The sequence below is a fragment of the Acipenser ruthenus genome, chromosome 1 (assembly GCF_902713425.1).
Source record: "Acipenser ruthenus chromosome 1, fAciRut3.2 maternal haplotype, whole genome shotgun sequence".
Taxonomy (NCBI): Eukaryota; Metazoa; Chordata; class Actinopteri; order Acipenseriformes; family Acipenseridae; genus Acipenser; species Acipenser ruthenus.
Window position 1 is genome coordinate 61,646,144 of NC_081189.1, and position 26,055 is coordinate 61,672,198.

Consider the following 26,055-nt stretch of genomic DNA (forward strand, 5'->3'; position numbering starts at 1 on the left):
AGGGTCCTTTTTATAGGTTATCTTTGACATTGAGATAACATATAGCTCATTAACTTTTACTCCATGGACTCTAAAAGTTAAACCATCACTAATTTTAAAAACTACCACACTTACACAATGCAGCTTTAATATATACAAAAGATAGGAGTTCAAGCTATTAAAGCTTGAATGGCAAATCACATCGCTTTGCATATACTATCCACTATCTCTTTTGTATTTAGTAAAAAGGCAAAAGAAAATGAAATAAACATGCAGACTGCGGCAAGGTTATGAGATTACTATAGAGGTAATATTCACGCATAATATAATATCACCATATGTTCCACATTTTCAAAATTAAAGACAAAAAAATAAAAATAATGATTCCCATCAAACATTCTACACATCTGACATTGCATTCATTCTTGTTGAATCAAATGGTAAAGTTATATATATTTTTAAAATGACATACAGTAGCATTACCTTAAGACATCATACTAAGAACAACTGAGGTTTAAAGTCTGAAGAAATACACATTCATCTTTAGGTGCTCAATCAGATCATAGTGTAGTAATTCCAGTCCAATGCTGATGAAGACAGTGACTCTGCAGGTTAAACATTGAAAAACAATCCTCTCTGAAAAAGCCGTTCTATCAAAGCCAACAGGGAGTCAGTCCTGCATATTCAGCACCAGGCTGCAGCACTTTAATCAGCTCCAGATAGAGGGTGTGGGGGTCGGGGGGGGAAGAAGCACAAAGTCACCCCCCCCCCCCCCCCCCCTCAAAAAAACAAAAAACCTGAAGAACGCAGACAGATTTAAGTGCTGCTCAATAACTGTTACTTATCTAAGGTTAAGCCTTCCAAACCCCACTCTACTAAATGCACTGTACTTATTATTATTATTAGAAGTAGTAGTAGTAGTAGTAGTAGTATTATTATTATTATTAATAAAATCTCTTGGATACTTAAGGGTTGCTTTGAAAGGTAACTTCCCTTATATTCCTCTGTAAACATGCAGCAAGAAATACAAAACTAAAATGGAAAAAAAAAATAATAATAATAAAAAAAAAACAGCCCACAAGCCTAAACAAACCAGCTACAAATTTCTAAGAGTGTTAATATCCAGTCCTTTTCATCTGACTTCTCATTTGCTGCACAACAAAGAAAAGTGGTTACCCTTTTTCCAGCACGAGGAGTGTAGAGACACATTTTGCTGCTAGAGCAGCCCATTTTCCAGGCTCCTTATTCCCCAGGCTGTGTGGTGTAGAATGCGTAGTGCAGGAGCACAGGTGTAAACACCACAACCAAAAACTGGTCTGTCTACATTTAAGTCACTTCCAAAAGCAGCTCCATTGGACCTTGCCTCCTGTTACCTCTATCGTTACTGGCTACCGTATTTCTTCTTACAGCTGTGCCTGCAAAAGCCCTGCTCCCTGCAGACTGTGCATTTGGCACAGTACTAACTTCAAGCCACAGCCCTTTACATAAGAAAAATGGAAGTCTGGCATTAGACTGATTGCCACTTACCGAAATGCTGGGCATTACAGCAGAAGATTGTGCATTGACCTTGTCTACGGTTAATTGAAGTATGTTTTATTTTTATCCACATCGTAGTAGTGAATACATTAGTTTGAACACCCACATGCATATATAGCTTGATGTTCTAGCTGTCATCTGTTCTTAGTAGCAAAAAAGTATTGCCTTTATTTTCCATCATGTTTTTTTGTTTTGTTTAATTTAACAAAGTCTCCTCCACACACAGACATTCTTCAATTAAATACATGTTATTATGTCTTGTCCGATTCATACATCAACAAGGGAATATGATCATTCATACTTCTCCATTATTAAAAAAGCAAACCTGTCCTGTGTCACACAACTTCCAGCAATAGTGAAATCTCTAACAGTAATTATGAACACGAGAATTAATCTTAACACAATGGTTGTTAACGCAGCACTCCTACCCACTTTAAATTCAGCAGCAACAGCTTTGGATTACTCTCGCAATGACAAGTCCGTTTTCAAAGATCGAATAAACCATTTGAATTTACAATGGGACAATTCCGGATCACCACAAGGTTGTTCCCTAAGCCGAAGCGTTCTCTTAGTAGGTGTTCCTGTAAGAGCAGACTACAATAATTAAAATCACTGATGTAAGAAAATACTAAAAAAATTAAGAAAAAATCAATGCATTAAATATACAGTGCACAACAGTAGTATATATTTGAAACATTATACAGATGAAAGCTGTCAAGAGCCTTTGAGTTTAAAAAAAAAAAAAATACACAAAAAAAAAACCTGGAAAAAAATACATTTTAGCTTGAGCAATTACAACAGAAACTATGGCAATTTTCCTGAATGCTGATAGGATTATGCGAAAAGCCAATAGACTACGTGGAATTCACAAACATCCTACCTTTTGGTAGGATGTTTGTGAATTCCTACCTTTTTAAACCACAGTCTGCATCAACAATAAACAACCAAATGTTAGGTTAATAAATATATTAAATGTGCTAACAATAACAAATACATGTAGCTTTTTTCTGCATAATTTAGAAAATCTAGTGCAACATGTGCCAACAAATGTTTTGTGAATTTACATGGCTCCAGCATTTTATGAATTCCTGCAATATTATTATGCAAGAGTTAATGGAAGTCTACGAATAAATAAATAAATAACACAATATGTTAAATAAAAGTAGCTCTCTCTCTATCTATTATCAAACACAATATTAAAACAAGCCTAGTTATTTATTTAGCAGACACATTGTAAGCAGTAGAAGCTATTGGTATCTTATCTTTCATTACTCTTACCAAGCGTAAGTATTTGTTTTACATGTATGCAAATTGACAGATAGTAGAACTGTGTGTTAATTTAACAAAAGTTACAAAACAGACCCAGTTATCAACTGTCAGAACTGTTTTATAAATAATTCTAGTCACCATTAAATAATGGTTTCTGTGACCTCAGTCATGATTTTGTGACTACAAAACTAACTATATAAATGTTTTTTATAGCTTCATAATGTCATCTCAGAGTTCTGTTGAGCTTTTAACTAAAGTGTTACCAGCATTATTTTCTGGGCTGTATTATTTTTACCTTCACAGTTTGTGCCTCCATTAAATCAGTAAAAAAAAAATACATCACGCTGTGAAAATTGTATGTAAAGTTTTTTGGGGTTGCTGAAGGCACAAATATTTACTTTATTTGTATTTATTTATTTATTTTTAAAATGCCAAGAACTCAAACACTAGCGATCATGTTTTCATAATTTATTTACAAAATATGAATTTCATAAGAAATTTCCAGACAAGAGCAAAAACGCAATAAATAAATAAATAAATAAATAAATAAATAAATAAATGAAAAACAAAAAACAAAATTCCAGGTTATAGCAAACTGGCCTTGATCCAGTGTGTGTTACAGACCAAACGCTCCTCCATTAAATCCCTAGATGTTCAAATAAGTTGGTTACATGCAAATAATCGCCACCACGCCTTTTAAACCAGACATTAGACTAACTAGCTGGAAACAGGTTATTTATAATAATCATATTTAAAAGTAGCAGCGCCAGGCTAGAACTGCTAAGCATGCATGAACACGAAGATCCTCTAAGCAGATGGCAAGCCTGAGGTTGAATTTTTGGGAATGGGTCCTGAAACAGCCATTAACAAATATTCAGAAGGACAACCCTAATTCACAGCACACACTCATCAATATTAAATGTGTTTTTTTTTTTTTTTTTTAATGAAGGTAAACAAAGATGGTGTGTCATGTGCAAGACACCGTTTTTGTGTACCCCACTCCTTAATATTTTATTGCCCCATTATCTGTTCATTTTATTTTCCATTATATTTATTGTATTTTAGACAAGGAATGGATAACTTAAATGAATAAATACCAGCATTTAACTTTTTTCAACTTCCACAAAATATTGGTACTGTAAATCTTACTAACCAATACATTTACAGTAAGTAGTGTAACTAATGCCTGGTTACACTGAGGGTAATTTGAACTGCTTAAAAGTAGGCTAAATGTTGATAGGTATGAAATTTCACTATTGTTTTGCATCACCTTTTCTCAATTGTATTGTTTAGTCTCTTATTGGACATTGGAAGTTTTAAATCATTTGGTTTCTCCTGCCACCTGTATGCCGACGATGCCCAGATCTCCTCCCGTGTCTCTCTCTCTCGGCTATCTCAACTTGGACGTATTCACATCACCTCAAACTCAACCTTCTGCTTCTCCCTCCTCTGACCTCTCCATCTCGGTCTCCCTTGATTACACTTTCTCCATCTCCTGCTAAAAAGCTAGGTGTTCTTTCCTAGGGCTCTCTTCACTACATTGCCCTCTCCCATCTCCAATCCCTCGTGTCTCCCTACACCCCCATCTTGCCCTCTCTGCCCCTCCTCTACTGGCCGACTGGTCATGCTTTTCTCCACTCTCCATCCTACCATGCCTGCTCCTTCTCTTCCCTAACCCCACTGTGGTGGAACCAGGTACCGGGGAACTTGTGCCGGCTCCTCAAGACCCACCTGTTTAGACTGCACTTGCTGATCTCTTGATCTGCCCCTTCCTAATATGCACTGGACTTGCCTGACCTAAGCATCAAACACAGCTGATTCACTAATGCACTACTATCATGTCATCGTAGATACAGATTGTCTTAATCTTAAGTTGTTATCTCTTATTGTATTCTAGTAGTATTTGCACTTACTGTAAACACTATTTATTTTTATTTTTTTTGCACCATAACCTTGCATTGCCCTGCAACACCTGTATGTCGCCTTGGATAACGATGCCTGCCAAATAAACAAATAATAAACAATAACCATCTGCATCCAAACACCCCAGTTTTCTTTACTTGGTTTAAGATGCTTTGCAGTTTACAGTAATTACTTGATGTAATTTCCTGGTGCACCAAAAAAAATCCCCTGCGTTTGCTTATTGTTCTGAGCAGACTTGAGTGACGTGCTGTAGATTTTACTTGTAGATTCGAATATCTTTTCCATTCCTTGCATAGCTGCTGCTAAAAAAAAAAAAAAAAAGCAGTTCCATTTATTATTTTATTATTATGTATGATTTTTCAGGCCTACACCTTATGCTACAAAAATAAATTATCTGTATTTCTTCAAATAGTTTGATTTGTATGAATATTTTCTTTTAAAAGAAAATACTAATTTTCAGTGAACAAAATCATATGCACTTCTATTGATATACTGCTGTATATTGGCACCTGGAAAAATATTTTATATATATATATATTATATATATATATATATATATATATATATATATATATATATATATATATATATATATACACACAGACGTGCTCAAATTTGTTGGTACCCTTACAGCTCATTGCTTATGCTTCATTCCTCCTGAAAAGTGATGAAATTAAAAGCTAATTTATCATGTATACTTGCATGCCTTTGGTATGTCATAGAATAAAGCAAAGAAGCTGTGAAAAGAGATGAATTATTGTTTATTCTACAAAGATATTCTAAAATGGCCTGGACACATTTGTTGGTACCCCTTAGAATGATAATAAATAATTGGATTATAGTGATGTTTCAAACTAATTAGTTTCTTTAATTAGTATCACACATGTCTCCAATCTTGTAATCAGTCATTCAGCCTATTTAAATGGAGAAAAGTAGTCACTGTGCTGTTTGGTATCATTGTGTGCACCACACTGAACATGGACCAGAGAAAGCAAAGGAGAGAGTTGTCTGAGGAGATCAGAAAGAAAATAGACAAGCATGGTAAAGGTAAAGGCTACAAGACCATCTCCAAGCAGCTTGATGTTCCTGTGACAACAGTTGCAAATATTATTATGAAGTTTAAGGTCCATGGAACTGTAGCCAACCTCCCTGGGCGCGGCCGCAAGAGGAAAATCGACCCCAGAGTGAACAGAAGGATAGTGCGAATGGTAGAAAAAGAACCAAGGATAACTGCCAAAGAGATACAAGCTGAACTCCAAGGTGAAGGTACGTCAGTTTCTGATCGCACCATCCGTCGCTTTTTGAGTGAAAGTGGGCTCCATGGAAGAAGACCCAGAAGGACTCCACTTTTGAAAGAAAAACATAAAAAAGCCAGGCTGGAATTTGCTAAAATGCATATTGACAAGCCACAATCCTTCTGGGAGAATGTCCTTTGGACAGATGAGTCAAAACTGGAGCTTTTTGGCAAGTCACATCAGCTCTATGTTCACAGACGAAAAAATGAAGCTTTCAAAGAAAAGAACACCATAGCTACAGTGAAACATGGAGGAGGCTCGGTTATGTTTTAGGGCTGCTTTGCTGCGCCTGGCACAGGGTGCCTTGAATCTGTGCAGGGCACAATGAAATCTCAAGACTATCAAGGCATTCTGGAGCGAAACATACTGCCCAGTGTCAGAAAGCTCTGTCTCAGTCGCAGGTCATGGGTCCTCCAACATGATAATGACCCAAGACACACAGCTAAAAGCACCAAAGAATGGATAGGAACAAAACATTGGACTATTCTGAAGTGGCCTTCTATGAGTCCTGATCTGAATCCTATCGAACATCTATGGAAAGAGCTGAAACTTGCAGTCTGGAGAAGGCACCCATCAAACCTGAGACAGCTGGAGCAGTTTGCTCAGGAAGAGTGGGCCAAACTACTTGTTAACAGGTGCAGAAGTCTCATTGAGAGCTACAGAAAACGTTTGATTGCAGTGATTGCCTCTAAAGGTTGTGCAACAAAATATTAGGTTAGCGGTCCCATCATTTTTGTCCATGCCATTTTCATTTGTTTTCTTATTTACAATATTATGTTGAATAAAAAATCAAAAGCAAAGTCTGATTTCTATTAAATATGGAATAAACAATGGTGGATGCCAATTACTTTTGTCAGTTTCAAGTTATTTCAGAGAAAATTGTGCATCCTTCGTTTTTTGTGGAGGGTTACCAACAAATTTGAGCATATATTTATTTATTATTGTTACAGTACAGTGCCATACAGACACTTCAGGCCTCACTGCCATGAGTACCTTTGTGTCACAGTTGACAATATTATACGGTAGTTTATGAATTAATTAGTCATTTAGCAGATGCTTTTATCCAAAGTGACTTACAGAGACTAGGAGGTGAACTATGCATCAACAACTGCTGCTGCAGAGTCACTTACAATAGGACCTTGGTTTTACGTCTCATCCGAAGAAAGGAGTTAAGTGACTTGCTCAGGGTAAGGTTTTTTTTAAACCACTGGACCACCAAGCCTCCTTTGATTAAGGTATCCTGTAAATTAGCTTGCTGTCCTCAAAGACATACACAGGATCCTCATAGTCAGAAAAGGTAAGAACCACCCCCCCCCCCCCCCCAGTACCAGTAACACGAGGTAGTAGTAAGAGAATTTCCACTGTTCAACAATACACACAAACAAATGCATTATTAATTACATGTACTGCATTATGAATTGATTCTTTTAATGAAAGCACTGTTCCATTATGTTCTAGAAATCACGCATCTAAATGCCATTAAAGCTTACTGTACATTAAGTTCCAAAGCCTATGATAGATGTGATTTTATCCATTACTGTGTTTAATAAGTTGATTTTAAATAAAATAAAATGTACAGATGAGACAATACAGTACAAAATACACCTTGACAAAACAGGGAACAAATTACTCATGGGTTATCAAAAAGGCAAGTAATGAATTACCAAGATATATCTTATGGTTCACTCCTCCATCTAGCAAGAACAGAAAAGTGGATTTTAAAACCACTTCCTCGTGTGATCTTTTCCAAACTGTTTGAAGTTCACTTAATACCATTTCGAAATTGAGCAGGGGGTAATTAAAGGAATGGGACTGAGCCATCACTTTTTAAAAGAGTATTTCTGCAAATCAGGGAAGCTTTTCTTCACAAATCATCAAAAGGAGTTCTGTGAATTCAAAAGGCACACCTTTGTATCTGGTCCTCCCTATATCCTGCTGGTTTAAAGGATATAAAATTATGTTTTTTAATGTACTTAATGGGGATTAATATTAATAGGTTGTGACACTCCCCAGGAAGAAATGTAAAGCTCATTCTTTGAAGCAGCCCAACAGATTAAAAGAAAACATATATTTAAAAAAAAACTAAAACACAATTTAGCATGGAAATATGTGCAGCAATGTTTTAAAATTAGTTTTCCAAACTGGTTTATCAAGGACAATTCCAGGGATAGACTATTTCAAGCACAAGTCTAAAAGGGTCAAAAATAGAACAGTGCTCTGGATTTTGTCCAGCAACAGCAGATACTGTTGTCAATAACAAGGCCCGAGGAACTATTGAACCAAAAAAAGCAAAAGGTGTTATCTGGAATAGGAAAACAATAGAAAAAACAGCTGGAATTAAGCATTATTTCAGTATCACATTTCTGTGGGCATAACTTCCTAGATTTTTACTGGCAGCACATTTGTCCTTATCCGTAAGTCAGATAAAAGGAAAATATATCTAACCTTCAAACACACATTAACGAACGTCCTTGAGCAGATGTAACCTGAAAATAACACATTTCAAAATGTGCCAAAACTTCAATAAAAGGAAGAGCAAGAAAATGGCTTTTAAATTTACAAAACCACACCTAAAACCAAAACGTATGACTCTTACAGCATTATTTTTTAAATTGTGCTGCAAATGAGGATTTAGGGAATGAGCCAATATCTAAAAGCCAAACATGAACGAATTTCCCCTGCCTATTAATCTTTCATTCCTAAGAAGGAACATTGCCATTCAAATTCTTTTGTTATAACAACACCACAACAAAATGATGGGAGACAAAGTATTACAGCTGGAGCTACGGCAGTACTAAAATCTCTCACTCAGTAGTATTCTGCAGAAAATCCTAGCTAAATTACCTCCACTCCTTGTTACAGGCATTCAGAAACAAATATAGTAAACAATGCTATTTCTGATGTAAGTCGGCAGCTTAAGACCCCATTAATGAATGGTCTGAAACTGCTCAGCAAGCTCAGTTCAATGTGCACCACAGCCTCTTGAGCAAACTACATTTTTGTTAATGCCTATTCCAGATGAATCCATTTCCCAATATCACAGAATACACACAGCAATAAATCCATGAAAGGCTTGTGCACAGTACAGTTTGGATAAAGTCAAAGTGAGATTTAATTTACTCGAGTATCAGTTAAGTCCAATATGTAGATAATAAAAAAAACACACACAAAAGACCCATACAGTAAGTATTTAGTCCAGTGAAAAGTTTTTATATATATAAATAAAAAAAAACACACGGTAAGCCACCAAGCTTCATGTAAAAACTACTGCAAAACAATCCCCCAAGCGTGCAGATTTGACAAGATTTCAAACCCTAGGAGTGGCTATTGCGATTCAAAAATGTCCCCCACTCCCTCAGTGAATTCCAAGCAGTGCAGACTGCAACACTAGCCAGAGACTGCTCCCTCTATTATTTATTATTATTATTTGTTTATTTAGCAGACGCCTTTATCCAAGGCGACTTACAGATACTAGGGTGTGTGAACTATGCATCAGCTGCAGAGTCACTTACAATTACGTCTCACCCGAAAGACGGAGCACAAGGAGGTTAAGTGACTTGCTCAGGGTCACACAATGAGTCAGTGGCTGAGGTGGGATTTGAACCGGGGACCTTTTGGTTTTCTTTAACCACTGGACCACACAGCCTCCTATTTCCGTTCCGAATACGCTAATTGAACACACATCTATACTGATTACACACATACACAAACACAAAGGTATAGAAGAAAAATGTATTCTATTTCAGCTTTAATAGTTAGCTATAATGCAGCATAATAATATTTGACTTACCTCTGCCAAAATATGCTGCACCACCAGAGAGATGGCTTCAAACCTATGGTTGCTGGTGGCTAGTAACTTCTTGAGATGCTGAATGCATTCGTTTTTCTTCTCGCACTGTGTTTTGTAATGCGCTAGTCCAAGCGTCTTGTTTTCGGTTGGCAGTAGATCAGACTGGGTCTGTGGTTGTGGTGGCCGGCTCCTGGGGCTTGTCTTCGGCTTGTTCTGGTCCACTGCAAGAGAACATCCATTTACTGTTACCATGTTCAGCATGTTTCAACACACTGCTAAACCCAAGACTGGGGGGTTTTGATCTGAAACCTATTACTCCATCGCCCTGACCACAACACCTAATAGGACATGAAGAGTTCCCATATCAGCGGAATTCAGTAACTGTACTTAGATACGCAACAGCCCAGCTATGCTTAAGGCGTTGAGATGAATTATTTAGCAATTAGGACCAATGTTAAAGCTTAATTTCCTAGCCAGTGAAAGACATTTGATGGTATTACATCCATTTCCACACTGAATATTCCTCTCTGCGCGTGCTGCTGTCAGTGTGCCACATTTTAGCAGAGTCTTGTCACAGTGGTTTTGATTTACATCAGCTTTATAAATATACCACACAGAGCACAATAATGGAAAGGGTACAACTAATGAGCAGATACATTAAGAAATAACAAATAAAGGTTTGAAGAATTGAATATTTATATCAAGCATATACCCTATTTTATAGTCACACTGTGAGAATACCCATCCCATTTCCCCACACAGAAAAACAAATAAAACCTGCTCTCAAACCACTTAAAAAGGTCAGATATGTATAATTCAATGGCTTTAACAGCAGGTGGTGCTGTTTGCACCTTCTCGAACATGAGAATGTTGAATTTTGATATAAAGGCATGCATTGAGAAATATGATAAATTCATTTCACACGACAAGCACTACATGTATAAACTGTTATAGCAGTTTAATTAATTCACATTAAAATTTCACACATTTGAGTGTATTATAAAAGCATTTTTCTGTCTTGTACTCCTATTTTTTTTTAAAGCAGAAAGCAAACTTGGTTTGCAGTACAAATTCATTATTAGCATATAATTAGAAGATAACACAATTATCATAACACTGGATGCTGAGCCCCACTAACATGAAACTAATACTACTATTTATAGAGAAGGAAAAAAAAGTCAATTAAATTACACTGACGCGGACACCCTGGGATCCTTCAAGAAGCTGCTTGATGTGATTCTGGGATCAATAAGCTACTAACAACCCAACCAGGCAAGATGGGCTGAATGGCCTCCTCTCGTTTGTAACCTCTTATGTTCTCACAACTTCATCTCTCACAAGTGCTGCTCATGAAAGAGCTTACTTGCCCTGAGCTGCAAAACACATTAATAAAATGTGTGAGATTTTTCACTAGCTTACAGCACATCTGATGGAGTGTTTGTGTATATATATATATATATTATACACACACACACACACACACACACACACACACACACACACACACACACACACACATGCATACACACACACAGTACTATGCAAAAGTTTTAGGCAGGTGTGAAAAAATGCTGTAAAGTAAGAATGCTTTTAAAAATAGATATGTTAATAGTTTATATTTATCAATTAACAAAATGCAAAGTGAGTGAACAGAAGAAAATTCTACATCAAATCAATATTTGGTGTGACCACCCTTTGCCTTCAAAACAGCATCAATTCTTCTAGGTACACTTGCACACAGTTTTTGAAGGAACTCGGCAGGTAGGTTGGCCTAAACATCTTGGAGAACTAACCACAGTTCTTCTGTGGATTTAGGCAGCCTCAGTTGCTTCTCTCTCTTCATGTAATCCCAGACAGACTCGATAATGTTGAGATCAGGGCTCTGTGGGGGCCATACCATCACTTCCACGACTCCTTGTTCTTCTTTACGCTGAAGATAGTTCTTAATGACTTTCGCTGTATGTTTGGGGTCGTTGTCATGCTGCAGAATTAATTTGGGGCCAATCAGATGCCTCCCTGATGGTATTGCATGATGGATAAGTATCTGCCTGTACTTCTCAGCATTGAGGAGACCATTAATTCTGACCAAATCCCCAACTCCATTTGCAGAAATGCAGCCCCAAACTTGCAAGGAACCTCCACCATGATTCACTGTTGCCTGCAGACACTCATTCGTGTACCGCTGTCCAGCCCTTCGGCGAACAAACTGCCTTCTGCTACAGCCAAATATTTCACATTTTGACTCATCAGTCCAGAGCACCTGCTGCCATTTTTCTGCACCGCAGTTCCTGTGTTTTCGTGCATAGTTTAGTCGCTTGGCCTTGTTTCCATGTCGGAGGTATGGCTTTTGGGCCGCAAGTCTTCCATGAAGGCCACTTCTGAACAGACTTCTCCGGACAGTAGATGGGTGTACCAGGGTCCCACTGTTTTCTGCCAATTCTGAGCTGATGGCACTGCTGGACATCTTCCGATTGCGAAGGGAACTAAGCATGATGTGTCTTTCATCTGCTGCAGTAAGTTTCCTTGGCCGACCACTGCGTTCCTCAACGTTGCCCGTTTCTTTGTGCTTCTTCAAAAGAGCTTGGACAGCACATCTGGAAACCCCTGTCTGCCTTGAAATTTCTGCCTGGGAGAGACCTTGCTGATGCAGTACAACTACCTTGTGTCTTGTTGCTGTGCTCAGTCTTGCCACGGTGTATGACTTTTGACAGTAAACTGTCTTCAGCAACCTCACCTTGTTAGCTGAGTTTGGCTGTTCCTCACCCAGTTTTATTCCTCCTACACAGCTGTTTCTGTTTCAGTTAATGATTGTGTTTCAACCTACATATTGAATTGATGATCATTAGCACCTGTTTGGTATAATTGTTTAATCATACACCTGACTATATGCCTACAAAATCCCTGACTTTGTGCAAGTGTACCTAGAAGAATTGATGCTGTTTTGAAGGCAATGGGTGGTCACACCAAATATGGATTTGATTTAGATTTTTCTTCTGTTCACTCACTTTGCATTTAGTTAATTGATAAATATAATCTATTAACATGTCTATATTTGAAAGCATTCTTACTTTACAGCATTTTTTCACACCTGCCTAAAACTTTTGCACAGTACTATACACACACACACACACACACACACACACACCCCACAACAACAACCACCAAAACATGAACGAAAAGTAAATATTCTTTTAAATTGGTCAATTGAAAGTATCGATTTACTTTTAAAACACAAATGGCTAGATGTTGAGTTTGTCTAAAAGTTTAAAGTTACAACAGCCCTTCTCTTATGCAACAAGGTTGGATATATTACATGTTTGAACAGCAGGTAAGTCGAGTCGGCAAAATAAACAAGGCACACGCGGCTAAACAAACAAATAGTTACACAGTGTACCTTTGCCACTGTTCTACATTCCAGCCCTTGTTGTAGACACTGCCAGAACTGTCAGGCTGTTTTAGAAGCATGATGAAATTTACTGTGAGCGAATACCTTAATCTTGACTACAGTACCTCAAAGGCATTCAGTGGTGCAAAATCTAGTACTTTTTATTACAATACATATCAAATACTTAGTGTTAGACACTTTTACCCTTTAATAAAAATAAACAATATAATTATTGTATAGTTCAGTAGTTAAGGATATAAAGAGTGGATAGAATTGACGGACTACTCCTTACAGTTCGTGGTGGCCAGCCACTAGTTAAACAGCAACACATTGCTTACCAAAACATATTTATATATGTGCTTTAAATGATATATTTTTAACCAATGGCATTTTGAAATAAAATGCAATATAAATGCACAGAGTACTTCTGTCAAATAATTGAAAACATAATTATGTAAAATGACTGTGTATCACAGTACACTGTAGACATCTATTTACTTTTGGTGACACAGTTCAAGGGTTAATTATTGGAGTATGAGAACCTAAAATATATTTGGGATTTTCTGAAGAGAAGGTGCTGCTCAAGCAGAGTTAAATGAAAATTCATATCTGCCATGCTCCTCGTTTCATAAAAACAAAACACATTTTTCTTGTTGGTATGTAAACATTTTTAAAAGGAACAATCCACTAAGAGAATGATAAAGCCTTTTGTCACCTAAAAAATATCTCTGTTAGAACTTGCAGGAAGATTTTTGTGCTGAAAAGAACAGTCACTTTTCTAATGACCATTAATCAAGCTGCTGTTGGCGTCACCTGTGTAGCCTTGGGATGATAAATCTAGGAGTCTTCAGATGAATACAGCTGCTATAATTACGATTTTATTCACAGTACATTTACAACTTCAGATTTTGCCGACTACTTAGATTTGGTTTAACATTTAACCAATTTGACACTGAGCAAATAATTATTGTAGCCTTTTAATGATTTTACTGTGTTCCCTATAAATATCAGTCTTCCATAACCTGTGCTGTACCTAATGTAATGTGTCAGATTAGGGGGAGGAAAGAGAAAATGTAGTCCAGGAGTTTTGGTGCAAGACTACATGCCCCAGAATGCCACAGGAGTGAGCCAGGATGAATTACACCTGGCTCTGATGAAATGAGGGGCACCTGCCTGTGATTAAGCAGGCAGGTATAAAAGAAGGGTGAAATGTTTGTGTGCTGTCTATGTGGAAGCTGCAGAAGAGACCTGTGTGGTCAGACCGGAAGCAAAGGTACGGTGCAAGAAAATGTGTTTTGTAACCGGTAAACAGCTTAGCTGTTTGGTTTTAGTTAGAACCTGAAAAGTTTAGTTTGTACTCAAATGGGATTTAGGTTTGTTTGTTTACAGTGTTTTGTTTAAACCGTTTTGTTTTGTGTAAATAATAAATGTGCTAAACTTAAAGTTCTCTCTGCCGTTGTCTGCCTTGACCGCTAGTCGTGTTACCACACAAGTAAAATGATTTGAGAGATGTCATTTCATAAAAAAAATCACGTTTCAAAAGAGAAAAAAAACAAACCGTAAGGCAATGTTCCACATCACTCAAAAAAAAAAAGACAGAAACTGACAGATTGACGTTTGAATTCCTCTCATGCAACACTGCAAATTATTGAGGAATATTTCAACCCTTCAAAATATTCCACTTATCAATCCCCTTGCACAGCATGGCTTAATAGGTAAATAAATATACTGAAGTTGAAAAACAAAGAAAAAATGCAAGTCATTTTATTACCAAGTTGTTGTTTTTTTTTTTTTTTTTTGTACTACTGACCATTGACAACGATCCTTAGGCAACAGACACCACCCTCTGGTGGTGTGATTACAATTATCATGCAGCAAACATCGCTCCTACATAAATGTTTTTACTTTCCACATTTCTGGAATAAATAAAATATGTATATGTCTAACACCACCCTGTAGTTTTAGAATTGACAATCCTTAAAGTTGTACCTTTGATGGCTCTTGTCTATGTAATAGTACATAATTACTAAACTAACCCATTTCCAACTTTTATAAATAATTAAATAAATGAAAAAATCCCAGAAAGAATGTGGTATTTTATAACTAATTTTCAACACCTTAAGGAAGAATAATTAGCATTCACAGCAAATGTGTTCTATAAGATGATGTCACAATGGGTAAACAAAATGAATTAACAATAGGTTCCTGTCCTCAACAGTACCACTAGAGAATGTCACAAAATGATTTGTACTGTGTACACAAAGCAAAATCGCATGTTTGCAAAATGCTTCCCTTATGGCTTTATGAAATATCCAAGTTGTGATTTTCAGTCACAAATACATTGAGTGACATTACAGTAATCTCAACTGGATTGCTAAAAACAGGATTAGATATTCATTTCATAATGGATTGGTATTGATAACCGTGTTCTGCACACCAGTATGATTAGATTTATCTGAAAGCCTCATTACTCCAACAGCCAAAGGAGGAGTGTCAGTAAAGCTTTTTTTTGGTCGACAACATGCTTAAAACATGAAATAACACATGCTTTTGTGTAGAAGTGTCTGTTTGAACAGGGCAAGCTGCCAAAAAATAAATTATTCATGCAAATCTAGGACTGAACGAAGGGTACATTTTGACCTTTGAAAGTTCGGAACACATCAATGAACCTTCGATAGTACTAATTTGCATAATTTACTGGTGACCATCACCATACCTACTACCATATTCCTTCGAATTTAAGATGTCTTTCTTTTTAGTACAGGAGTGATGCGTGTATTAAAAATAGCCAACAAAAAATACGACTACCCGAATACACAAACAGCAACGTGACTGACTGCCAAGAAAAGACAAACCTAAATGTTACTGCCTGATCATCCATGACATACAGGCAGCCATTTTCAAAGAAGCATCATTTCAAAAGATAAGCTTTTACAATTTCCACATTTATAACAAACAGTACCAGCTTGAACAGATCGGAAATGCTGATCAGACCCCAGTATTTTTCAACATGTCAAGCAATACCACAGTTCACAAATTAGGAGTGTGAGTAATCGTGACTGGAAATGAGAAGCAGCACATAAATAATGCTCTGTGTGATGGCAGACGGCCGCAAACTGCCTCCATATGTGTAACTGAGGTTGTATATTTGTAAATGCGTATTTGATTTATTTTTTTCCTCAAATTGAGGGTGGGAAATTTGGGCTGTGTCTTAAATTCGAGGGTGTCTTAAATTTGAAGGAATTGGTAATTTTATATTTGATTGAAAATCCTATTATCTTACAGGTAATCCATATAAATGGAATAAAGCAAAACAATCACATGTAGTTTAAAACCAAGTTATACAGAACAATAAATCATGTTTTTACAATTTAAATAAATACAGTTTATGTACACGCAATTGATGCGACTTGCAATATACATATACAGTAGTGTTGGCCGATAGTGCCATTTTCTGTTAGATTATCAGCTGTAAAATGATCGCGATAAATCATGATAATCGGCTGAATAAATAATATATACAATTTCTTGCAATGTATTTTGTTATTGTTAACTTGTTTACAAAATAAATAAGTGTTTCAAAAAATGCTTTCCAGTTCATAGAAGTTCTAAACTGCAAATGAAAAATATTAGCTGTTGAACAGTTTCACATTCCAAACAAAGTGTATGTTACTGTAACCCTCGGTTGGGATATTTATATACAGCTCTTGTTAATAGATTTTTGAACCAAAAATATAGGGTTGCAACCTTTATAAAAAACAATGATTAAATAAATATGTACACTTCATTAATTGTAACTCAATGCAGTGTACCCTGATGTATCTTTAGAATATTGATATACATACCAACACTATCGATTTAAGCAGTAGACTACTGATTTTTTAAACCCTTTTACCACATACAAATTTTCAAAGCTAATCATGCCGCTTGATAAAATTATTTTTAAAGAAGTCCAAATGGTAATAACTGTACAGAAGCGTATAGCTGCCATGTAGAGAGAGAGAAAAAAAAAATAAAAATCTGCACAAACGTTAAAACTTCAATTAAAATGCCTCCAGGGTTTCTTTACAGTATTTGCCAGCAGACAGGCGATTATTTGATACCCGGCAATTATTTTAAGTTTTACGGTCTACAGAAAAAAATCGGTCTATAGCCAATAAACACCGGAAATGGTTACTCGATTAACATTGACTTCACCTCTTTCCCATTTAAAAAAACAAAACCCTACTACAAAAAAAAGAAACTACCTTTCTCAATGCAGCTGGGCAATGTCCCTCCTTCCTGACTTGTATCTATCATTGATTCGATCTTAATACTTTAAACCCACCCCAACTATTGAGTGGCAGCAAATTCCTACATTTCTATTGGAGACTCTGCTTACGAGATTTAAAATTACAATTAGAAAACCCCAGAACATGCCCATAACCATAAGGATTTTGTTGAGGAAGACAGCAAAGGAAAGAAGGTACAACTTAAGTGTGCAAGTACTGTCGAGTTATATAATTTCATACAGTATATAATAGCACTGGGAAAAAAAAATCAAAAATAGCTAAAAAAAAACAGAATTAATAAAAGCCCTATTTATAAAGTAATATTTACATGTTCACGATATAATTGTTATAACCTAATTATCTCAAACACAAATATTACGTTATAACATCACTATATTGTGAAAACAGAAATAATTACATTTTAACATTATATGTGCCGAATTCTTTTTTGGACATGTAAAGGTGTTTGCCTCTCTGCCGTGACCTTTCAAATGTGGTTTGTTCATTTTTTTTTTTTTTTACAGGTGCAGTGCTGTAGCCTACTCAGAAACGACCATTCCTAATCAGAATGTCTCTATTATTATTATTATTATGAAAACAGTAAATGTATTGCCACTTTGATGGATTTTTTTTATAAATATACAATAAGTACATTTATGCTCGACGCCCACAGAGAATGAGGAACACCGTACATTTTAGATGCCACCCGTTATCCTACATGACTGCTGTGAAAGCCTCTACTAGATGTACAGTTATTGTAAAAAATGAATGCCAGGATCACTTTGGACGCGAAGCGCTTGCTGTGAAAGGACATTTATGCCTCACACAGACAGTTCAGTGCTGCTACCTGCTTCAATGCAGAGATTACCGTTATCCACAAACATAGGCCTTTCATATTGGGTAACAGACGATAATACAATTATAGCTAATCATTTTACAATGCAATCAAATAAAAATCGGCTGGGGGGGTGGGGGGGGGGCAGTAGTGCTCAGTTTTCAAAATTAAAATTAGTGTTGGCACATAATTTATGTTTCATACTTATTCTACCATAACACTTATCTTACAACGTCTTGTACACTGGGTATTCAGTACATATTTAAGGCAGCAGTGTGGAGTAGTGGTTAGGGCTCTGGACTCTTGACTGGAGGGTCGTGGGTTCAATCCCAGGTGGGGGACACTGCTGCTGTACCCTTGAGCAAGGTACTTTACATGGATTGCTCCAGTAAAAACCCAACTATATAAATGGGTAACTGTATGTAAAAATAATGTGTAAAAAAAATAATGTAATTGTATGTAAAAAAATAGTGATATCTTGTAACAATTGTAAGTCGCCCTGGGCAAGGGCGTCTGCTAAGAAATAAATAATATTTTATTGAAGCAATACATACTCTAAAGGTACCCCACCACCCAGTGCTTTGCCATAATATTCTGCTTCAATACACGGCACCATTAATCCAACCAAGTAGTATGACATGTATGAAGCTGTACTGTTTGTATGCAATGTTATCACGGTATGTTACACTGTAGTAGTATAACACACCATGCTAAAATATAATTTTCAACAAAGTCATATAAAATGTAGTACCATGGACACAAGGACAATACAGATGCTATAGCCTGCCACCATAAACAAGTACTCCAACCGTGACATTCCAATAAGTTTGTTTTAGAAAGGTGGGGTTGGGGTAATGAATCAATGAACAGTGCATCAGATATGAAGTGGACCCAAAAAGGTGATGCACTACCTGTAGTTCCATTCCTGAAGAGGATATGTCCTACCAAGACAATAATGTCCAATCCAATAAACTAGAGGGGGTCAGGACTGGCCTGTGACTTCATATTTTATCTCCCCTGGTTGGTTCAAATGGCTGATCTCCATAAAATGAAAGATCTACAGCATATGAATGGTCCATAATACACAAATGGACAACATTCAAAATCTTGTAGACCTCAATGTCCAAGCTGGTACACCTGCAGGCAGTCCAGCTTTCTACAAGCATGCACCCGATGAGACAGAATCAGGAGTCCACTAAAGAAGGCCTGCAGGACATTTTCCACTTCCTTGAGTTAATGTATTAATTGCTATTTCTTTGACAATAGATTACTGACATAGGACTTAAGTATAGTAATGGGAGTCTCTGAATTAGCTAGCAAACCTTACAGTCTCAATGGATACCACAAGTATTTTGGCGCAAAGTCTTTAATAAAATGTAAGATATCTCTAGATTCTTCCTTTCACAAATTATTTAATTTGATTTCAGTGATTACGGGGGAAGAATTATCAAAAAACAAGTTATTTTCAGGTTAGTGAGCTGCGACTTAAGTATCCAACAGTAAAGGCTGCACAGCTCAATGCCGTTTAGAACCGTAGTACTTAGAACAGCACAGCGATTGTCTGAATTCATCTTATGTATCTGACCTCTTACAGCTGTCAGATTTAAATGTTTAAAGACACCATGACCCAGATATGTTGTAAAACCTGCAGCCAGTTTTTGCCGTGCCCATGCACCATCTACTCAATATATATTAGCATATTCAGGACTGACCCATTCTGACATGCATTTTAAATTAAAAACTGTAACAAAACTACTAGATTTGATGTTTCAGATTACACTATTCATATCTGAAGATATTCATTATACCAGTATCCTCCTACAGAAATTAGCTGAGTTATTTTTAAGGGACAAACAGTTTGTATGATCTTCACAAATATCCACAATTGTGTCATTTTTTATAGAAAATAAATAAATAATTTTTTTTTAAAAAAGAGCAGTTTAGTTTTTTCAGCTTATCTAAATTACAGCTACATAAAGTAGTTTTTTATTATTATTATTTTTTGTTTGTTTTAAGGATTCAAATAAATTCGAATAAAAGGAGAGCTGCAGTCTTTCTTAAAAAAAAAAAAAAAAAAAAATCCCCTGGGAATGTGTTCTGTCAAAATAATGTTTTCACAAGATTGAGCATGTTACTCTAAATCCACGGACTAAATGCTAACCTACTTTAGATATTAAACTATGGAAGTAGGTGAAGACACCTTCTTAAATGTAGCACAAGTAAAGAAAGAATGAATGAAAAATACAAAACAAAGTCCACATCATATATTTTTAGGTGAACCACAGTATCTGTTTACTAAGACAGAAATCAATTTACTTTTAAAATAAGCTTCTGTTTACAAGAATACAAGATGCCGCTCATAAAGCTGCAAGCAGCAGGATAGTAAGTGGTCCAAACACCAACAGAATCACATGTACAATCTGTCTGCAGCTAGCAGACAGACACATTCAAAATAACAACATTTCATTCTGTGAAAAGAAGAAATTGCCACACTGGAGTAACAATATCTAAAATGCATCAAGCTTTTATTTACCACTAGACAAATAATTATAGATGATGCTGTCAGCAGCTGTGCGGTACAAACCTGTCTGGAAGACGACAGTGCTTTTTTTGTATCCTGACAGAAGCTGGAGGTTACGTAGTAACCCTTTTGCAGTTAGTTTCACATGGATGTTGGAGAGGGAAAATTTCGGAGACCATAACATCGCTCCAGTTGAAGAGTGGTGATCCCCCCACCCCAAAAAAAGCTAAAAAAGTCTCTATAAAAACTACCACATGCTATACAGGTTTGTGTTTAACACATGGTCTACACAGTCCGTTTTGGAATCGAAGAGGAGCAGAAGGAGGATAGCACAACTAGCTCTATGTGTGAAAAAGAAAAACAGCAACAATGACTCTTCACTCCATCACAACTACCCCTTCTTCCCTGAATTCTGCAGAAGCTTACATCCAACAAAAATGCCTTTGGCAGTGCTGCTCCCGACAGATGTGACAGAAGCAAAAACTTATCCTGGCGTTAAATCCTCTGTTTACTGATTCACAAACTGACAAAGCTGGTCTCTGTGGTCATACTTAACACATTATGCGAGACTTGGTGACGCTGGTTATACAAAGGGGGAGTGGGGGGCTAGAGTGGGTGGTCTTTGTAGCTGAATGTCATTGGGTAATAAAAAAACAAAAATGTACGAGTCATTGGATTTGGGCAACCGTGTTATTGCTGTACAACAGAAAAATGCACCCAGATATTAATGGTGCAAGACAACAACTGGCCACTTGCACTGCACTAGATTTCATTTGTCTGCTTGATTTATGATTAATCCCAAAGGAGGATCAGTCCTCGGCAGCATTGCTGGCTTTGTTTGGAGACAGACAGCGCCAAAGGCTTTGAAAAATGTATAGAATTTAACTGAAAGCGTTGATAATTGCTTTACAAAATAGTTTATTTTTTCAATTGATTTAAATGTTTAAGCAGGGAAAAATCACTTTGAAATTATATTAATTATATAAAAAGAGTAAATGTATTTACTGGGACAGAACTAAGATATGTTAACTCCAAGGTAATGTTCCTCCACTGAATATATATTTTTCACCATTTAAATGGCTCAAATTGACCTTCAAAAAGAACAAAATCCAGGTACATTTTATCCAAAGTAATTTCACATAATTGATGCGAGGAGCAAAGGCAGGGTTTCTATGCAGTTTAGAAACTCCAAATTATTGACTGAGTCAATAAAAGGTTGACATTTTCTTCATTTTACTTTGTGCCATACATGGTGTAATCCACTTCATACATAAAGAACTACTGATAATCTCTTATGTTGACATTGTACTAAGTTATTACAGTAATATAATGTATATGCAGTATCTGTATCCTCAAAAGTACAATGCATCATTGAACAAAATTTATAAAAAAATGGCTTGTTTGAAAATGCTTGTTCACACAATACCTATGACATAGTGCAATACTAATTTGAAATGAAATAAAGCAGTCTTTTACGGATATCTCAATATGGCCATTGATAAAAACAGGCGACCTTTAGCATGGCATGAGCTGACATTTCGTCCACTCTTTTTTCTGAAAATGAGATCCGTTGAAAGGAAATACAGCAAATTAGTAGCATGTATAACAGTAACAAAGCAGTTCCTATTGAACTTTAAGAAGCCACTGTAAATCACAGTTTCTTTAAATAAAATTCAAGAATAAAAAAAAATACGTGGTGGTGGGGGAGGGGGGGGGGGGGGTCACTCTACATTGGTGTTGTGTAAAAGGATGTCCTTTGTTTTTTTCAAAAAAGCAGCAGAGTAAAGGAGTGATTTTATAACCACCCTGTAGTATATGGAGTGCACAGAATGTTCAGATTCAAGCAATCCTGCTTTATTTTAATTGCAGATGATCTGTTACCGTCACAAGGCTTTAACTGGAACTCACATTCCAATCATTCTGCACAGCTGAACGACTGAGCAGCATTCATTCATATGATGAAAACTATAGAAAATCACTACATTGAATTAGTACAAATTTGTCAAGTTGCTATTGGGCCACACAGCAGTCAAAAATCATGCAAAACAAACCTTTACAGCTAAATTACTAAATAGGGAATGCGATCGTATCAAATTATTTCTTATTGCAAACCCCAAAAAATTAATTAAAAAAAAAAACACCTTTTCATAAACTATACAGTACGACTACTTAAATATAAAACTGATTTATATTGTAAACATTTTTAAACTTGTTTTATGCTCTGCATGCATTCATTTATGGGTTGTAGGCACAACGGGCAACTCATTGGAAACAGAGTGATTGCTTGCTGCTTGTAAAAGCTACCGAGGGCTAGAGATCTCAAGAAATGCCACCGTAACAAACATTCAACATACTGAACAAAGTGATACATAACCTTAATATAGCATTAAAATAAATGTATTTTACACTGTTCCACTTTTTTATTCACATCATTTTTTACATCCACATTTAAATTTGTGGGTTACAAATTCTAGCACATCATGTTTTGTATGCGTTGTATTTTAAATCGATTATTTTTGTTGATAATCAGGTTCAAATGCATGTAGATTACTGATTTCCATCATTGCATTACTCAATTTTGACAGGGTAGCTTTACACACAGTCACACAAAACACCTAGTTAAAATTAATAATTCAGATTTTACATTTATATGCCTTTAAAAATATATTTCATGTTGCTGGAGGATTTCTATTAAGTATGAATGACAGCTCAGCCATGAACACATTTCCATTTAGAACCAATAAAACTTCATTTTCACCAACATATATTTGAGCCCACAGCCTCAATTAAATGTATTTATCAAATCATTAAAGCATGTATCAATATTATTTTATTTATGCATTAAAATCAGGTTTACTATTTCAATAAAATTGTCATTAACATTTCAACTTTGTTTAGAAAGGCTTAATCTCAGTTAAAAAGAAAACTCTGATTAACACCTTTGGGTAAATAAAACTACAATTACAGCATACAGTGTAAATCTCCAGCACCATCAACGTCTATTTTTATTATAGCAAACATTGGTGTTCTTTAAGGTAAGGGAGATCCACCAGTTAACCCATGTAGCATTTCCAATATATTTTTAGTGTGGATTAATGGTTTTACCCTTCAATTATGTAAGGTAACTTACATTCCTTTGTGTGTCTTATTCAATGAGTGTATTAAATTCCAGTATTACCTGCTAACTGATTCCGTGCTGAAGACCCCACTGGTCTTGCAGAAATGCCAGGAGCAGTCCTTGGAGTTATTTGATTCTGTGAAGTGGTAGATCTTGAAGATACTTGATTTTGGGAAGAATGTGTCTTGTTTCCTGAGTAGAACAAGAGTAATTTAACATATTGACTGCCATGTCAGGTAGACGGGTCCCTCTGAAGACAAGTATCAAGCATTGTCACATGCTGTTAAAACTTCCGTTTAAATAAACCAAGGAAAACATGTGATAGGATGTGTTTGACTAAAATGAACTTGACTGATACTGAATGTACCAGGTATGTCCTCCTCGAGTAATGCAAAAAGATAGGAATTTCTACTCTCATTTAAATTAATTTTCTTCAAAATTAACCTTATTTTTTAATTCTTATTTGAACTTGTAAAGGGACTGGTAATTGTTCAAGCCCTTCAAATTGTGGTCATTCTTTGCCGTCACTAGCATTGCACTGCTTGCCATGTGGGCAGGGATTTTGAAAGTAAACAAACAAACAAACAAACTCCTCTGATTAGTGAAACACTTTCACAGAAAAAAAAAGAAACTCTGGGAATGAGAGATTGGGGTCTATTCAATCTAAACAGTGGTGGATCTAAAGCTTGCCCAACCTTTGAATGTTGTTTATATTTTTACAAGCACAAATAAAACTACAGACACCAATACAGTGCTGGACATTTGATTTCCATAGTATAGGTCCTTTATTAAATATTAAAACAGTGGCAAGTAGTATTTAGATCTGATTAAATTAAATCAATTCAATAGATCAAATTATGGCAGTTTGCCTATTTTTGATTCCTCAAGTATGTTTCCCTGCACCTCAAATTGGTTTTTCTTATATAGCACAATGGTAACTTTAAGGTCGCTGTCACTCAATGTTGAAAAGGTGTAGGCCTAAGTGTTCACAGCTTCTTCCTTGTTAGACGAGACCCAAATCAGACTACAGTCCACCATATCCGCTATTACAGATGCTCATCCTACTTAAAAACAAAACTGTTATAGGTTTGATTACCTGTTGCAGAAGTTGGATTAACTCCAGTCCTGTTTCTCATCACTGCTTTTGCAGAAGATGTTTTTGCGGAATTGGGAGCTCCACTTGAAAGTATAGGTCGTGATGATGCATCCACAGTTTTACAGCTGGTAGAAGTTGTAGCTGTAAAAGTCAATTTTCAGAATACAATGAGAAATTACTGTGTGGGTCATAGAAACAGCATTGCATAAATTAAGTAAATACATTATTACTTAAGTTCTTTGTACAAGAGCAAACTAATTTAAAATCAAAATAAACTGAACTGTTCAGTTTTGTCTTATGCAAGTCTGAATTATATAGTAAATAAAAATGTGAATCCATTTAGAATTGCAATTTGTCAGTAATGTTGTAAAACCTTCTAAAATCCTTAATTTACCACTTGTTTAAAACAATCTTTTAGGAGAGCCATAGACATGAGATGCACTTTTATTCCAGTTAGGAACAAATGAAGGCACTCCCATTTTAGAATTACACATGGAATACTCCAGTGTAAAATACATTCTTAGCTTCCAGACGCTCACGTGGCTACATAACCTTTGGGGAAAGGAGTTATTTATAAAACAAAAAGAAAGGTGGCATGTAAAACTGTCCTCAGGGGAACCACCAGGACTCAGATAGTATGTGTGTGTGTTGCACCACAAAGACAAAGCACATTTTTAAACAAATACAAGCTATTCATTTAAACATACCTGTACAGTGTGTACACTAGAAAGGAAAGTCCCCTAAAGAGTGTCATTGAGTGTAATTACCAGAAATAAAAACAAACATACAAAACTTGGATTGCTTTAAATCAGGACTAGTATTATTACTCAGCAAATCTACATTTAAGGAACAGCAAAGTTGCTTCCAGTTATAAAAAGATTCAACACACAGTGCTAGATTTGTGTGATTAACTTACTTTTTCATAGCTCTTCCCATTAAGAGCAGCTAACAAAGGAATGATACATAACCTATATAATCCAACCAGTAGACAGATCAGTAAGGTTATATTGCTGTGGTTTTCTGCACTCGTCTGTGGT

At 36.1% G+C, this 26,055-nt stretch overlaps 1 protein-coding gene across 4 annotated transcripts in view; it reads right to left on the bottom strand.

Moving 5' to 3' along the window:
• Positions 1-26,055, bottom strand: part of LOC117421229 (microtubule-associated tumor suppressor 1 homolog A-like) — a 94,048-nt gene that overhangs the window by 20,350 nt on the left and 47,643 nt on the right. For 2 of the 4 annotated variants that reach the window (XM_059027041.1, XM_059027049.1), the window contains exons 5-7: positions 25,019-25,159; positions 23,983-24,114; positions 9,793-10,013 (exon numbers count right to left, since the gene is read on the bottom strand). In XM_059027041.1, coding sequence (XP_058883024.1) covers positions 9,793-10,013; positions 23,983-24,114; positions 25,019-25,159 — 494 coding nt within the window. Of the gene's footprint in view, positions 1-4,700; positions 5,010-9,792; positions 10,014-20,867; positions 21,323-23,982; positions 24,115-25,018; positions 25,160-26,055 lie in introns of those variants that run through there. The other 2 variants (XM_059027050.1, XM_034035339.3) reach the window with 2 other exon arrangements.